Below are 16,223 nucleotides of genomic sequence, written 5' to 3' on the forward strand. Positions count from 1 at the left end.
AACACATTGTGAAATCATATTAATCTGATAAACTAGACACATATGTTGCAAATATGATAGAGGCAAGATTATTAGATTCAGCAGTTTTTATTTTTGAGCTTGATACTTCCTTCAATCTGTTTAGAAGAATGGACTACCCTAAAGGTGCACATTAATTATGTCAAATCCTTTTATTGTAAAGCCTCATTAAGTACAAAAAGTGGGGAAATATAAAGAAATAAACTGTTCTCTGATGTTCAAAAAATACTAAGCTCATGTGTTTTGAATCTTCCTCCTTCTAAATATATAGTCAAAATTTTTTTAATGTATTGTCCATATTCATCTGTGAATAAGGCCAACTGAGCTATCAATTGGAATTTAAGACAGTTGAAATGAAATTATTTATAGAAAAAAAACTAGCAGCCTTAGAGAATGCTAACTCCATACGACTTAAAAACAATAATTAAATATACAAAAAATCTAATTCCATACCTTTACTTTTGTCAAAGATAGCAATCAATAAAAATCATTAAAGCACCTATGGAGGGTGTAAATTGTTTGTGGGACTATTACCAGGCTGTATTGAATTCAAACACAAACACCACTTAAGTCTGGTAGTTAAATTATGTCAATAGTAGGTCAATAGATGTTATTAAATATTGTCTTAAGTGGATAAAACATTAACTTTTAATAAAAATATTAATGTGCTATGGGTGTACCATTATTAAATATACAGTTAGATACAATTATTAATGCTATTACAATAACAATTATTATATCTGCTGCTTTATCCAATGTCTTATTTAACTTGACAAATCCAGATCTCACTAATCTATGTAATAGCGTTTGTTATTCTCACACCGTGCAGATGAATCCTGTATTAGGTGCTTTTGTAAAAAGAAAGCAGTCAGAGCAAGCATTGTGAAGAGAAGGCTGTAACAGCCAGGGAACGCTGTTAGTTTTCGGTTATTTCCCAACACCCTTTGAACAGCAGATCACCCCAGCTAGGGACCAGGTGCCTTTAGATGGGTTAGTCTTCACACTCCACCAGCTGGTTTACCGCTTATGAATGCAGATTCCTCTTGGAAGGTGGTTCTCATCTCAGTGGCAGAAGCATCTGAGGTTTCAAACCCCAGACTTTGAAACACGCTTTCACTCTCCTGCCATGCCTTCTGAAAGTTCCTCCTGAGCTCTTTAGGTGAATCAGAAATATCTAAACTATGGCCAGCGATGACGTCTTCGTAGGTCGGCGGGGCATGTTTGAAGTCAAAGCCGGATTTGCCAGCCTCTGAGCCATGTGACGAAGACCCCGTGGTCATCGTCGACCCCACGACGCGATCCTCAAACGCATCCACCCCCGAGAAACATTCACTGACGGACCTCGTTTCGGAGCGGACGCTGGGATGCCTCACGGGAATGCTTTCTTGCAGCTCTCCAGCACGATTGCAAGAAAAGCCCGTAAAACTCGAGTTTTCTACAGACGTCGATCCATATTCCTCCTTACAGAACGAGCGACTTTCTTGCTTAATGCTGTGGTCGGCCTCTCCGTTTGTATAAACTCTCCTGGTCGACTTCGCTTCGAACACCGGGCCAGCCTCGAACTCGCGGAACCACCTGTCTATTTCCTTCTCGCGGTCGCTGAGGAAACTGTCCGCCAGGCCGACCGCGCGGCTGGCGGCGTCGAGCCTCTGCGCATGCTCGGCGCGCCGCGGCCCCTGCACGGTGCGGACGATTTCCACCGAGTCGAAGCTCTCCGCGTCCGGCAGGCGGCGCGGCGCCGAGCTCCCGGCGTCGTGGTGAACGTAGGTCGCCATCTTCTCGACTTGCCTGATTTCCTCTTGAGCTTCCCGGGAGCCTCGGAAGGACCCGCCGTCGACAGGGTTTACACTAATAGGGATGGTGATCGTGGGGGGAGAGTCCCTACCACGAGTGTCTATCTTAATTTGACGCCGAAGTGTTGCAGGAGACGTGATGATCTCAGATCTTCTCTCCACGAGGGGAACCGGGGTCCCTGATGGACACGGGGCGGCCCCTCTGGCTAGCTTGGCGGTGGTGTCCTTGAGTCTGACGAGCTGCTCGGAGCGGCTCCTGGGTGGAGAAGGGGACGCTTTTGCAGGGCCAGCTCCGGATGTTGGTGGCGCAGGGCTTCTCGGGGAAGCCGGCACAAAACCATCTTTTCTCGGGGACTGAGAGAGCTCGTCCTTAGGAGAGGCTTCTGGCCGCCGGGCAGTGGACTCGATTGTGATAAAAGTTGGCGATGGTGGACGTGTTTTCAAGGACGGAGGAGGGACCTTGCTGTCCTCTAGTCGGATTTCCTGATGGGTTTTCACGTGATGGCGAGCAGCCGCTTCGTGCTGAGCGGCTCCCCGGCGGGGCTCTGTCTTTTCTACGATTGTATTTTCTCGCCGTTCACGAACGTTCGACCGTTCAGATGACGTTTCATTAAGGCCCGTGGGTTTATTTCTCTGCTTTTCTGCTTGGGAGGACATCATGGCTGTCTGAATTATATCCTCACAGGACCCAAGCATCTCCTCTGCTTGCGTTTTAATATGCGTTATTTCTTCTTTGATTTTTTCCGTGTTGTTCTCCATAGCAATGCACACACCATATTGTCTTTTTTCTTCACTTAATAGCCACCCCGGAATCATATTTAGCAGGGTCTGAAATGTGTTAAAGCCGTTTTTATCTGGCTCCACTTCAAACTGTTTTACCCTAGACAAAATCTGTTGTAGTTCTTCGCGTTTTCTCAAGAATTCCACTATATTTATAGCACACGTTCCATCATCCTGCTGGGATTCTTTCACGGAGGAAAACAGAGATTTGTTCTGTGTAATCTCTTGCTTTGAATCTTTAGTATTAGAAAAGACTTGTTTCTGTGCTATGCCCTTGACTCCAAGACATTTTTCTTCCTGCAGATTATTAGATGGCTGGGGCAATGTTTTATGTTCAGCTTGACTTCCAGAAGTCTGTATTTGCATTTGCTGAAAATTCTGTGTCTGTGAATCAAGATGTACATCAGTAACCTTTTGCTTGACTACCTTCTGTGATGATTTATTCAAATGTTCTTGTTTTCTTTCAACCATTAGTCTCTCTTCCTTTGGACCAATTGTTGATGGTTCCTGATTTGTTCTGCCACTTCCTGGAGGTTTCCCACTCTCAGATTTTCTAAATTCTCTTTGCTTCTCAGAAACTATATTGAGTTTACTTTCATGGCTTTTCTCTGTGGGTTCCGTAGGTAGTTTTATTGTTACTCTTTTCTCCTTCTTAGGTAATTGATAATATTTTTCAGCTGCAGATTGCTTGTTACTATAGTCAGCACTTGCTTCAGTTTTCTCGGTTTTCTGGTACTGGTCTTTGCTAATGGTTTGAACATCAACGTCGGATTGCTTTCTGTGGCTTTCATAGATGTGGTCTGCTAAATTTGATTTGTGATCTGCAGTAGGAAGCTTGATAGTTTTAACTTTGAAACTTGGGGAAACAGGTTTTCTTTGGGGCAAATGCAAGTCCTCCAGATATTTCTGTTGTGTTTCTTGTGCACTATACTCCTGGTGCTTCTGTTTAATTTCACAAGCTGATATAGATTGTAACGTGTCCCACGAGCTCTGTAAAACTTCCTTTTTCATGGTAGCTTTTTCTTCTGAGGCTGCTAGAACATGTTGGAGCCCCTCGGTGGTGACCGTCCCCGCTTGTGTTGTGGAAAGCTGGTTATCCATACACACTCCTCGGGCTTGAGAATGACTTTGGGAGTCTGGGTTAGGTTGAACCAAAGTAACCCCTGAATCCAGTCCAGGTAGGGGAGCCTCCTCATTTGTTTTTTGTAACAGTACTTCCTTTTGTAGCTCTGGCATATTTTGATTGGGGCTTTCTCTTTTGACTATGTTGTAGCAAGAACTCCCAAGTTTCTGTTTTTCAAGCTTTTCTCTTTGTTGTCTGTACTTTTCTTCAGCTATCATTAAAGGTGTCTTAAATTTTCTCATATATGGTTTTGGACTTTGTTGTCCTGAATCTGCTGAGAATGAATGAGATTTTATAAGAGGTGCCATTGTTTTTTCCTTGGGTAGTGAAGTTTCTGGAACTGTCTGTGAGAGAGACCTCCTAGAGTCCATAAATAATTGTTTTCTTTCATCTAGACTTCTTCTAGACATGTTCTTCTTCATCTCTGTCTGTTCATAGCTAGTCGCCATTATTACTCTTTCCTGACCCTTTGAGGGAGTAATTTTACATTCCGTATCTGGCAGGGAAGTTTCCAACTCAACTTTTGGGGAACCGCGATTCTTTTTATCTTCTATCTGTTTGGGAAATTTGGGTTTAGGGAGTGTGGGAGGTGGTAAAAGTACTCCTGATTTTCCCATTAAGACTTTAGCCTGAGAATGAGTTTGCTGAGAACTCGAGGCTTCTTGAGAATATTGTATGAATGTTTCCCTGTGCTTTTCTTGAACAGAGGAGGAAAGGAGATGCGCTGGTTTAAGAGATGGAGTTGGAGGAGGGGGAGGTGGTAGAAAGGCTGATAGACATTCGCTTTCAGATTTATCAACTTCTGGTGGTGGAGGAAGAGGGAGGCCCGGGAAACTTTCAAATTCAGCCTTTATCATCTCTGGGGCATTTTTTTCAGACAACATCATTAAAGGAGGTGGAGGAGGAAGAGGAAATTCAATTTCAGATGACGCATTGGAAGGTGGAGGAGGAGGTGGAGATGGAGGTGGAAGAGAGCACTCACTTTCTTTTCCATTATTTGCAGGGTTGCCGTTGATTGAATTAAAGGACATTTCCATTGCCATTTTTAAGTCTGTGGAAGTATTTGTCTTCATTAAAAAGTCCTGGCTCTTCAGATGAACATCAGCCTGCTTCTTGTCAGTTGCCTTAAATTTACTATGATTTTTGGGGGAGACTTTCACTTGTGTTACATCTGATACGTCTTGATCTGTAGGCAAAGTCGGTTGAGGGTTCATGTTCTTTTTCTTTATATATTTATTAGAACATTGTAGTTCTTGCTTTAACAAAGTTTGTGTCTGCAAGTCCTCAGAAGCTTTACAAGTTTCCTCGACTGTCATGTTGACCAGACCCTGGGTTGGGCTGGGCTTAAGGCTTTGTTTATCTGTTGGTATTTTAGTGGTTTTGGTATTTTTAGAACTCTTTACAGAGAAAGATTCAGTCCTCTGGTGGTCATTCCTCAGTTTGCAAGTTTGAGTCTGTTGCTTTTCCACTGTTTTATCGACAGATTGGATAGAGTTAAAGACAGCATTCTTCTGTTCTGTCACAGTCTCTGACTTCTTAGTTTTTAGATTTTCCTTAGCTGACACTGTTGAAGTCAATTGTCTGCTCACATGTTCATCACTAAGACGCTGCTCTGTTGTGGTATCAGTCCAGATGCCTATTTTGTCCCCTGATTCCAGCACATTGTTAATAGCTTTGTGGTGTGAATTAGATAGTTTTCTAAGGCTTTTCTCAAGAGCATCATTGTTCTGTTCACGATCTATGACAATCTTTACAGTGCCTTTGGGGGCTTTGGGGAGAGTAACTTCAGTTCTTTCTTCTATTAAATTCCCATGATAAGATTTGCCTGTAGTTTGATTAGGAACATCTGCTCTCCCTTGCCACCTGGCTGCTGGCTCAAATGGTCCTGGTCTTGGCTGAAGAACACTTCTTGTGTCCCTCTGGACAGCCACCTGATGAATCTTTGTTTTCTGATCTTCTGAGGATCCTCCCATCACACCTTTCACATTTTCTTTTACTACAGCTCTTTTATCTACCTCTTTGAAAGCTCTCTCTGCTTCTTTCAGATTCCTTAATGATATTTCAAGGTCATCTCGGATAAGCTCCTTTTTCAGGATTTCTGTTCTTGTGTTCGCGGTCTTTTCAAGGCATTCAATTGCTTTTTCAATGTCACCAGGGATGGCGTTGGGCTGTTTAGATTCTTTCCATTGGTGGTTTGATTCCTTAAGTGATTCGAGTGTGGTCAGCATGTCGCCTTTTATAATTTCTTCAGTTTTAGCCACTGTTTTCTGATTTGTGGCCTGGCTGAGGGAATTTAGAGTTGATTTCAAATCACCTTTTATAATTTCTTCTTTGGGGGTCTTGCAACATGTTGTCTGAGGCTCTGTCATAAAAACCTTAACTGTATTCTGCACATCTCCTGGGATGACGTCAGTTTCACAAACAGTACGTTCAACATGAGACTGCCTTTTCTTTAGTAACAGTTTTGTACCCTCCACATCGCCACCAATTATTTCTTCCTCTCTTTCTTGTTTCCTAGCTGTCAGTGTTTCATTTGAATCCATCTGGAGTTGTTTAAGATAATCCAAAGCTCCAATTTCTATGCATGTTGTGAAAAATTGAACATTTCCCCTCTCAGAGGCTTCGATTTTAGACCTTTCAGATATTTTATTGTTTGATATGGAAGATAGCAAATTATGAATGGTACGTTTTATATCACCCCCTATTACTTCTTCACGCTCAACTTTGTCACCAGCATTTTCATGAAGAAGACAATAGATAGTCATATTAATATCTCCTCTTTCATCTTCCTGAATTAAAATGCCTTTCTTTATGGATCTTTCTTCAGAGAACAGGTTTTTTATTGCTTGTTGTACATCACCACTCACTATTTCTTCTTTTTCAGCATGAAATTCCGTTGATCTGTTTAATAATTGAGTTTTGGTCAAATTAACATTTCCCTTCTCTTCTTCACTAACCCAAATTTCCTTTTTTGTACAGTCTCTTTTGGAAAGCAGGTTCACCATTATATTTCTAAGATCAACCCTGATAATGTCTTCTTTCTGTATCTCGGGAGATGCTTGATTCATTAGCTTGTATTTTGCCATTCGAACATCCCCAACTTCATCAGCTTCAATGATGATTCCAGGAGCCGCAATAACTTTTTGAGAGTAGAGTTCTTCTAACGTTTCCTTAATGCTCTTGCCAATAATTTCTACCTTCTCTACCCTACTTTCATTAAATTCATGAAGGGGTGTAGTTTCAAAGAGCCATGTAGTTGTCTTGACATCAGAGGGGGGGATTTCCTCCTTGATAATTTTTGTGGTGTTTTCATCTGCTTCCTTAATAGAATCCAAAGTTTGATTTTCAAAAAGCCACACTGCCTGCTTAACATCACCTTTCTGCGTATCTTCCTGTGTGACCGTTTTGATATGTTCAAATTCTGACCCTTCTCCTCTCAGCTCATCTAGGGTGTGGGTTTCAAATAGCCAAGTAGATGTTTTAACATTGCCCTTTTGTATTTCGTTGACACTTACTGTTCTTATATAAGTATTCTTACCACAATTTTCAGACTCAAAAAACTGTTTACTTGTCTTTACATCCCCACCTTGAATGTGGTCCACAGTGGACATAGCATCATGTGATTCTTCTGAAATCTGATCCAGCGGCTGGGTTTCAAATTTGTATCTGACAGAACTAACATCTCCCTTCTGAATGTCTTCCTGTGTGACAGACTTAATAACATACACAGTCTCTGACTGATTAATTGAGTCTAGTGGTTTTGTTTCAAAAAGCCACCTAGTTCCTCGTACATCTCCATGAATTACTTCTTCCTTTTTAACTGTTGTCACTTCATGGTAATACCCGTCTCGGTCTTGAATTGCATAGAGTGGCTGGGTTTCAAAGAGCATTCTGTAGCTTTTTACGTCACCCTTCATTACTTCTTCAGTAATTGTTTTCTTGGTGCGGAGACAGTCAGATTCTTCTTTAATCTCGTCTAAAGAAAAAGTCTCAAAAATAAAGCACCCCTTTCTTACATCCCCACCTTGTACATCTGTCACTGTCTTAACTAATTCATCACCTTCTTGGCTCTCTTTTATCATATCAATTGGTTGGTTTTCAAAAAGCCACCTGCAATTTAAAACATTACCTTTCTGAATATCTTCAGTCTTTAGGGCTTTGATCTTTTTCAAAACTTCCTCTGAACTGGAACTTATAGAATCTAAAGATTGATTTTCAAATTTATGCCGCATGCTGGAGACATCCCCAGCTTGGATATCCATTTCCACGGCCTTAATTTCTTTTCCTTCTTCTCCTTGTATGCTGTCCAAATTTTCTGTCTCAAAAAGAAAACACGCTGTACGAACATCTCCACCTTGGATCTCTTCCTGTTTTACAGTTTGCAATTTGACTGTTGCTTCGGAGTCATCTTTTATGGTGTCAAGTGGCTTAGTTTCAAAGAGCCAGGTACAGGCTTTGACATCTCCCTTATGAATTTCTTCACTGCCAGTCATTAATGAAACTTTTTCATAAAGAGACTCCATTGGTTGGGTTTCAAAAAGCCACCTGCAAGTTTTGACATCCCCTTTAATGATGTCTGTCGCTTGTTCAGTTTTACTTTCTCCTTCTTCCACATTACTAAAATACTTAATCGAATCAAGAGGTTGGGTTTCAAATAGCCATTTAGCAGATTTCACATTTCCGGTCTGTATTTCTTGAGCAGATATTCCTCTGATTATCTGGAATTTATGAATGCTTTCATCAAACTGGTCAATGGGCCTTGTTTCAAAAAGCCACCTACAACTTCTCACATCACCTCTTAGGATTTCTTCTTGTTGGACTGTCTTGACTTGATGATATTTCCCAAGGTGATCTTGAATGGCATATAGTGGTGTTGTTTCAAAGAGTGATTTGTTTAACTCTACAGCACCTCTGGTGACTCCTTCCACCTCTATTTTATGTGATGCATCAAATTTAATTAAATTGTTTGATTCAAAGATATGTGTGTAATTCTTTACATCTCCTCTTTCAACTTCTTCAAGTTTCACTGTTCGTATGTACTCTTTTTTATTTTCTCTAATGTCTTCCAGAGGTTGGGTTTCGAAAATCCATTTTTGGTGCCTAACATCCCCCTTTTCTTCTTCAGAGGCAGTAATTTTTTGAAGTTTTCCTACATCAGGGCTGTCTTTTAAAGCCTCTATTGGAAGTGTTTCAAATAGATGCTTAGTAGTTTGTACATCACCCCCTATTATCTCTTCAGATCTTAGAGGACCTGCATCAGGAACTTCTTTTAGAATGTCTAATGGCTGAGTTTCAAACATCCAACACTTTCTGGAGACATCTGTACCTATTATTGTCTCCTTTTCAATGATGACCTCTTCTGACTCTTCTTTGATTTTCTCCAAAGGTTGAGTTTCAAATAACCACTTTGCCCTACTCACCCCACCTTTGACATTTTCTTCCATGGATATTCCTCGGACAACTTTAATTTCCGTGATATCCTTGTTAATTGTGTCCAAGGGCTGTGTTTCAAACATCCAGCGTGCTGTTCTCACATCTCCCTTTTCAACATCTTCTCTGTGAACAGTTTTAATTTCTAGCATTTGACCTAAACCATCTCTAATAACATATAACGGTTGGGTTTCAAAACATTTTATACTTCTCCTAACATTTCCCTTAATTTCTTTGAGCTCAGACCTGAGTTGCAATAAGTGAACTTCATCCACTGAATGAAGCTGTCCTAGCTGATCCAGATGTTGAGTTTCAAACATATATCTCACAGTCTTGACATCCCCACCAGTTATGTCCTTTACAGCAGTTACCCCTGATTCTTCCTCATGCATTTTATTCATTGAGTCTAATGGCGTTGTTTCAAACATCCACCGGGCTGTGCGGACATCTCCTCTGGCTAGCTCAGGAATTTTCTCAGCATTTCCTTCAGTGCCAGAAGAATGATCCCTCAGTGTATCTATGGGTTGGGTTTCAAACATCCATGTGGTATATTTCACATCACCACCAGCAATGATTTCTTGATCAGCAATGCCCTTGTTGATATTATTTTCATCTGGAGAGTCGTTATTGATGGAATCTAAAGGCTGGTTCTCAAAGATCCATCTCATGGACTGTACCTCCCCCTTCAGAATTTCATCCCACTCCAAGTGTTCTCTTTCTGAGTTCAGAGCTTTTTGAGAAGTGTCATTTGTATTTTCAAAAACATACCGGACTTGTTGCACATCTGCTGAAACTGAGCTCCCTGGGTTCACTTGACTAGAGACAATTTCAGAAACCTCACTGATATAATCTTTTTCTAAGTTTTTTCTTAACTCAGGATGCATGTGTTTATATAAACGGTTTAATTCGTACAAATTTCTTTGCTTAGAATATAATTCTTTGGGTACTGGTGGTATTCTAGGAGGGTTGGGGAATTCAGGGGACTGGGAAAATGCTGCCATATCTATTGGAGTTTGAAATATATCAGGTGGGGGAGGAGGAAATTCTTCTGTTTTTCCCATAGCAGTGGCATTAACTTGTACCAGAGTTGAAGAAGTGGCACTGTGGTCATTATGTTTTGTGGTTGATGTTTCCTTCCTCTGGCAGGTCGACATGCAGGAAGTGGAAGAGGTATCCACAACTGATGATGCTTTTAAAGTCTCTTCATATTCACTTCCAATCTTTAAGGGAGAGAAAGTCAAATCTTATAAAAATGGGTGTAGTGGTGAAGACTTCCTAGGCATTGCCCCTCACCTGTTCACGTGCTATGATACCTCCATTGGAAACAACAAGTGGCAGACTCCTTTGAGAGACCTACTTAGCAGCAATATTTTGTGTTTGTTACTATCTTTCCTATAATGCATTGCGCTTTCAGAGTTATATTCCCCATTCGAGACATCAGCAGTTCAGTATTTTAACAATCACACATAATCTTGAGTATTCTTCCTCCTTTGCTTAATATGCTATGCTGAGTAATCTAGAGGGAAACAAAAGCCTTAAAGTACTTTTGAGGGTTGTTTTGTTTTCCTTGGAATTTTAAGCAAAGTATCTGACATTTAAAATTGACTTTATTATTTTATCTAATGCTAGTTATTAAACTTTAGAGTGCATATAATTTTTCCATTTTTCTCTAGTGAAGAAAGTTTTTAACTCTACTGCTTTTCTCATGTAGATTAATATCCTCCTTCGGAACAGAGGAGTACTGATTCAGGATTTATTTCAAAAACTGCATCAAACATTCAATAATTTGAAAGTGCTAAGCAACTACATCTGGTTTTACACTTAACATATTTCTATGTAGAGAAATTGTCTTACTTTACTCTGCTTGGCTGGGGTCATCTCTTTGTCAGAATAAAGGACCTTTTCCTGGGCAGACTTTTCAAAGTGCTCTTTTAAAAACTTAGTTGAAACCTTCGGAATCTCTTCGTCCTCAGGTGTATCAATGACTACAAACAGAAAATAATACCAGGGTGTTATATAACAAATAAACATGACGTTTGAGAAGAAAATTATGATACTATGGGAAGCTTCTCACAATATATGTTAAATAAAAAGGTTCAAGGTATATATGGTTAATATATGTACACAAGTTAATATATGTCAAGAAATATAGGAAGAACAGTGGTGATGGTTATATCTGGATAGGAAGTCATAAGTGATGAAACTGTTACTTATTTTAATTGTATATATTTTTCAAGTTTCAAGACCTACTTCCTTTTAGGAAAACCAAAATAAAGCCAAAATAGATAGAGCCAAGTAATGATTGGGTCACAACTGGCTTAAATCATCCTTTGTAGCTCTTCAAGGCAACAAAGCTTTTCATTCCCCTTTTATAGGCAAGACAAATTGGGTCTTATGCAAACTTGCACAGATTTGTCTGTAGTTTAATGTCATATCTGTAGGTCTCAAAACTGAATTTAGAAGTGTTTAAATCCGTTATTAGAAGCAATACAATCCAGATAACATTTCTGTTCCCAGGGAACTTGATAAACATTAAGTTTTATTCTAGGTCCCTGAGGCAAAAAGCAATTCAGAGGTGGCTGGCATACCACCTTCTAGGCTTTTAGGATGAATTCATAAGACTGATGGGCAGTGAACTATTTCAGAAGCTTATTGCATCTATTACCACACACAGAACCTAATTATATATAGAAATACTACTCTGTCCCCTTTGGGACCATGAGTCATAGTTACTAAATGTACTCAGTGGGAGGGATTGTGCTTTGGAAGGCTTCCATTCAAACACAGACACATCAGCAGGAGCAAGGTATATTGGGGACCAATAATAACAGATTCTCACCTGTTTCTTGAACATACTGATGGAGCTGAGAAGCTTGGCTTATTTCCTCAGTGTGCTTTTTAAGATGAGAGGCCTATGTTTAAAGATAATTTTAAATCAATAATTGTTTCTAAGAAGTCAGTTATTTTAGTACTATACATATATTCTTCATTTCACAGTGATTTTCTTTCAAGACTTCAGTGAACATTGAGAGATGCTAATTAAACTTCTATTCCTTATTTTTATGCATGGGCACATGCTGTAAAATAATATATATGAATTAACATCTAAAGTGCACTCATATTTTTAGGATGCTCATTTTATTTTTTAAAAAATGTCAACTCCAAAGTACAGAAATCAACATTGATATATATTGATATTAAACACATAAAGGACATTAAAAGCAATTGCTTACAACAAGGTAAGAATTTCCACACAGCTTTGTAATCTGTTTGGAAAGTATTGTCTTTCTAAGTAGTTACCATTTCTGTTCCAAGAACATCATTTTTGTGTGTTTTGGAAACTTCTTGTTCATTTCTTTCCGTCTCCTGGCTGTTTCTTGAAATGTCGACCTGGCTACTATGGATTACCTCCTAAAAATAAATGAATAAAGAAATATACAATGTTTTAAGAAAAGTCTGAAAATGTTAACTTTTTTAATTAATGGAAAAACTTAATAAAATTAAAATTAATTAAAAAATGGAAGTTCCTCAGTGTATTAGTTTGCTTGGCTGCTGTAACAAATTATCATAAACTTAGTGGCTTATAACTGCACAAACATAATATTTTATGGCTTTGTAGGTCAGAAGCTCTGACTGGGGGTTTTGACAGGTGTTAGTAGGTCTGTATGCCTTTCTGCAGGCTCTAAAGGAGAATCTATTCAATCCTTGTTTTTTGCAGTTTGAAAGACTTCCTGTTTTCCTTGGCTGATGACCCCACTCTATCAGGCTGAGGCTTTCTCTCATTGCCATCTCTGATTCTCTCTTCCAATTCCCTGTTCCACTTTTAAGAACCTTGTGTTTACATGGGGCCAATCTGAATAATCCAGGATTCTCTCCCTGTCAGAAGGTCAGCTGATCAGCAGCTGTAATTTTATTTGCAATCTTAATGCTCCTTTGCATATAATTTACATATTCATAGATTTTTGGGAATTAGGACATAAATATCTTTAGGAATCATTATTCACTACCCTTAGTGAGCTGCAATGTAAGAAAGATGAACCTCAAAAATGCAAATCCTTGATGAAAAAAATGTATTTTGTTATTTACAAGCCAACTTTTCAGGTTACAGAAAGACCCTGCAGTCTTCAACTTGGCCATCTAGTTTGATGACACATCCAGAGTTCAAATGAAGACTATAACCAACATAAAGAGACCATATTATGTTAATGTGTATTTTTCTCTCTTCACACATGGGGCTACTTTTGATTTTATTCAAGTTAGTACAGGTGACCCTGGCTGATTTGGATGCTTTGAAGCTCCTCTTTATTTTGGTGATCCAGTCCTGCTGTTACTAGAGACTGTGATCTGATACAAGTATATGAGTGACTGATTGATTGATTGATTGATTGATGTGATGAGTCACTTGGCATATTCTATTAAAATCTTAACATCAAAAAATAAGGATATGAAGAGATTACTCTTCAAGAACCCATGAAACTGAACTTGTTTGAAGTTGGGCATTCACTTTCATCTGCTTTACCATCAAACACTATTTTTGAGATATGATTTTTAAAAAATTTGCCTTTGTAGAGAATAGTCAGGTGAGCAAATGTCCATTATTATTCATCATATAGGAGCACTAATTTTTTTTACACAAAGTTAAAGTTTTGAGCTGTCAAATTCTAGTCCTTTAAACCAACAATAAATTTAAAATTAACAAGACCTTGATTTTTTGTTTTTATTTTATTTTTTTAGTGGGCTTGTAGTGTGTGACGTCACCCCCTAAGAGTATTCAGTATACAGGGTATAATTTCTGGTTAACCAAGCAGCCGTAAAACATCTGCTTAGAGATACATAGTTCGATCTGATCTTATACTTTTCTAGGAAGGAGACTTAAGAAAAACAGTGGCATCTTCCTAAAAGTTCTACAGAGAATTGAAGGCAAAATGTATGTTTATACTTTAGAAAGTAGATTATATTTCATTGGATGTATTAGTTAACTAGAAATCCTTTCACAATGTATACATATATCAAATCAGCATAATGTATACTTTAAATGTCTTATAATGTTGTTAACTATACCTCAATAAGGCTGAAAAAATGTAGACTGTATCTCATTAAATTGAATACCAGTGTAATTTTTTTCCCCTTGAAGCAGAATGGTTTTCTAGCCTGAGTTAATAATCCACATATATAAAATGATTTTTAATAATATGCTTGGCATACATATGTGCCAAGGAAAAATTTACTTAATTAGTGGATTACTAAATTAGCAAACTTCTATTAATAAATTATTTTCATTGAATCTTCTATTTGTTGGAGAATGTCCTAGAAATGAGATGAAACAATGAGCTAGTCGTGTACTTTACTTTCTCAAGAGGGAGTACAGAAAATAAATAATCCATATCCTTTCCTTTAAGTTCAAATAACCAAAGTTTGATTTATAGGAAGCTTTGCACAATCAAATTTTACTTAAGGGTATCAGTAACATTAGACTGTAGGGAACAATAACAATCACTGAAAATGCATGAGCACAAATAATAATTCTTTCCGTGACAACTGTTTACAACTGTGAGAAGCCTTTCCATCTATAAAGATATGATGGAAATATTCTATGGCCTTCTTATGATGCTGATTAAACAGACAATGAAAGGACAAAGGGCAGTGGGAACCTGACCAGTATGAAGGTTCTTAATGAAGTGCACCATGATCATTACTACAGAATCATGCCTCTACTTACAGTTCCATGGGACAAGCTATGGCACAGAGACATGCTTATTTGGTCCAGTTGGTGCTTTTAAATTAGAATTTAAATTATAAGTTAAATAAGTTAAATTTAAATAAGTTATTACTTATAAAAATTAAGACTTCTGCCTCCTTTTGTAAACTTTAAAGATCTGACAGTCCTGGGTTCATATTCCAACATGTGAGTCAGTTTCTTGCTGGAACAAAGTAATGGCCAACTTTTTTACCTGGGATATGTACTTTTAAGCTGGTCACTATTCCCATCATTTGCTAAGTAACACAAGTTGGTATTAAAAAAAAAAAAAAAAAAAAAAAAAGCCTGCCTGGAACCTATAGAAATTCTAGTTTCTTTTACTTGCTGCTTATTATCAGACTGAAAGACTAGAGTTAGTGATTTGAATCTGTACATTGAGAAAGACAAATGCAAACGTTGGGAGTAAAAAACAGTAAATAAACGTATTTTTGACATATTTTGAAAGTTATTTTTTGGGCACTTTATACTGAATGTGTATCTACTTCAGTAAAAACAATCCATGCCTATCCTATCTAAATATATTTTCTTGTAAGAGATGACACAACATGAACAGTAACAGGGTACATAAATTTAGCTAGCGTTTCTACTTGTGCTATTACTCAATAGAACTGTAATTGCTATGTGAGTTTGGTATGTTAGTGTCAACATATCAATTTTACTGCCCCCAGGTTGCTGTAATTTATATAAAATCTCTCTTAAAATATGCCAAGATTTTATTTCTATTGTTATGGTGTTTCATATTTTGCAACTAGTTGAGCTTGAATATTTTTTTTGAACTTGTGAAAATTTTTATTTTATTTTTTAAGTTTTTATTTATTTTTTAAATTTCTTTTCAGTGTTCCAGAATTCACTGTTTATGCACCATACCCAGTGCTCCATGCAATATGTGCCCTCCACAATATCCATCACCAGGCTCACCCAACCTCCCACCCCTGTTCCCTCCAAAACCCTCAGATTGTTTTTCAGAGTCCATAGTCTCTCATGGTTCATCTCCCCCTCCAATTTCCCCCAGCTCCCTTCTCCTCTCCATCTCCCCATGTCCTCCATGTTATTTCTTATGCTCCACAAATAAGCAAAACCATATGATGAGTGAGCTTGGATTTTAAATCTGACTTTCACTCTTCTCAGTGGCTGGTGTCTAAAAAGAACAGGGTTAGGTAAAAGGATGGATCATCATAATGCTCAAGAGAAATCAAATTACACAAATAAGATGTAATAAAAGAATTCTGGCAAGAACACTATACATAAATTCACACAAAAATATTAATAAAATTGGTTCTTGAATATTAAATTCAAGTATAGCTCAGGCTGCAAGAGACAA

General features: G+C 38.3%; 1 protein-coding gene across 2 annotated transcripts in view; it reads right to left on the reverse strand.

The window, feature by feature from the left end:
- Window positions 1–16,223, reverse strand: part of XIRP2 (xin actin binding repeat containing 2) — a 77,281-nt gene that overhangs the window by 12,034 nt on the left and 49,024 nt on the right. For both annotated transcript variants that reach the window (XR_014300605.1, XM_082690940.1), the window contains exons 4-7: window positions 12,445–12,555; window positions 11,984–12,056; window positions 10,999–11,129; window positions 1,040–10,364 (exon numbers count right to left, since the gene is read on the reverse strand). Coding sequence is in view for 1 of the 2 variants with exons in the window: in XM_082690940.1 (XP_082547066.1) it covers window positions 1,040–10,364; window positions 10,999–11,129; window positions 11,984–12,056; window positions 12,445–12,555 (9,640 nt within the window). In the remaining variant the exon portion in view is untranslated. The remainder of the gene's footprint in view (window positions 1–1,039; window positions 10,365–10,998; window positions 11,130–11,983; window positions 12,057–12,444; window positions 12,556–16,223) is intronic.

The sequence above is a fragment of the Mustela nivalis genome (assembly GCF_964662115.1).
Source record: "Mustela nivalis genome assembly, chromosome: 11".
NCBI lineage: Eukaryota > Metazoa > Chordata > Mammalia > Carnivora > Mustelidae > Mustela > Mustela nivalis.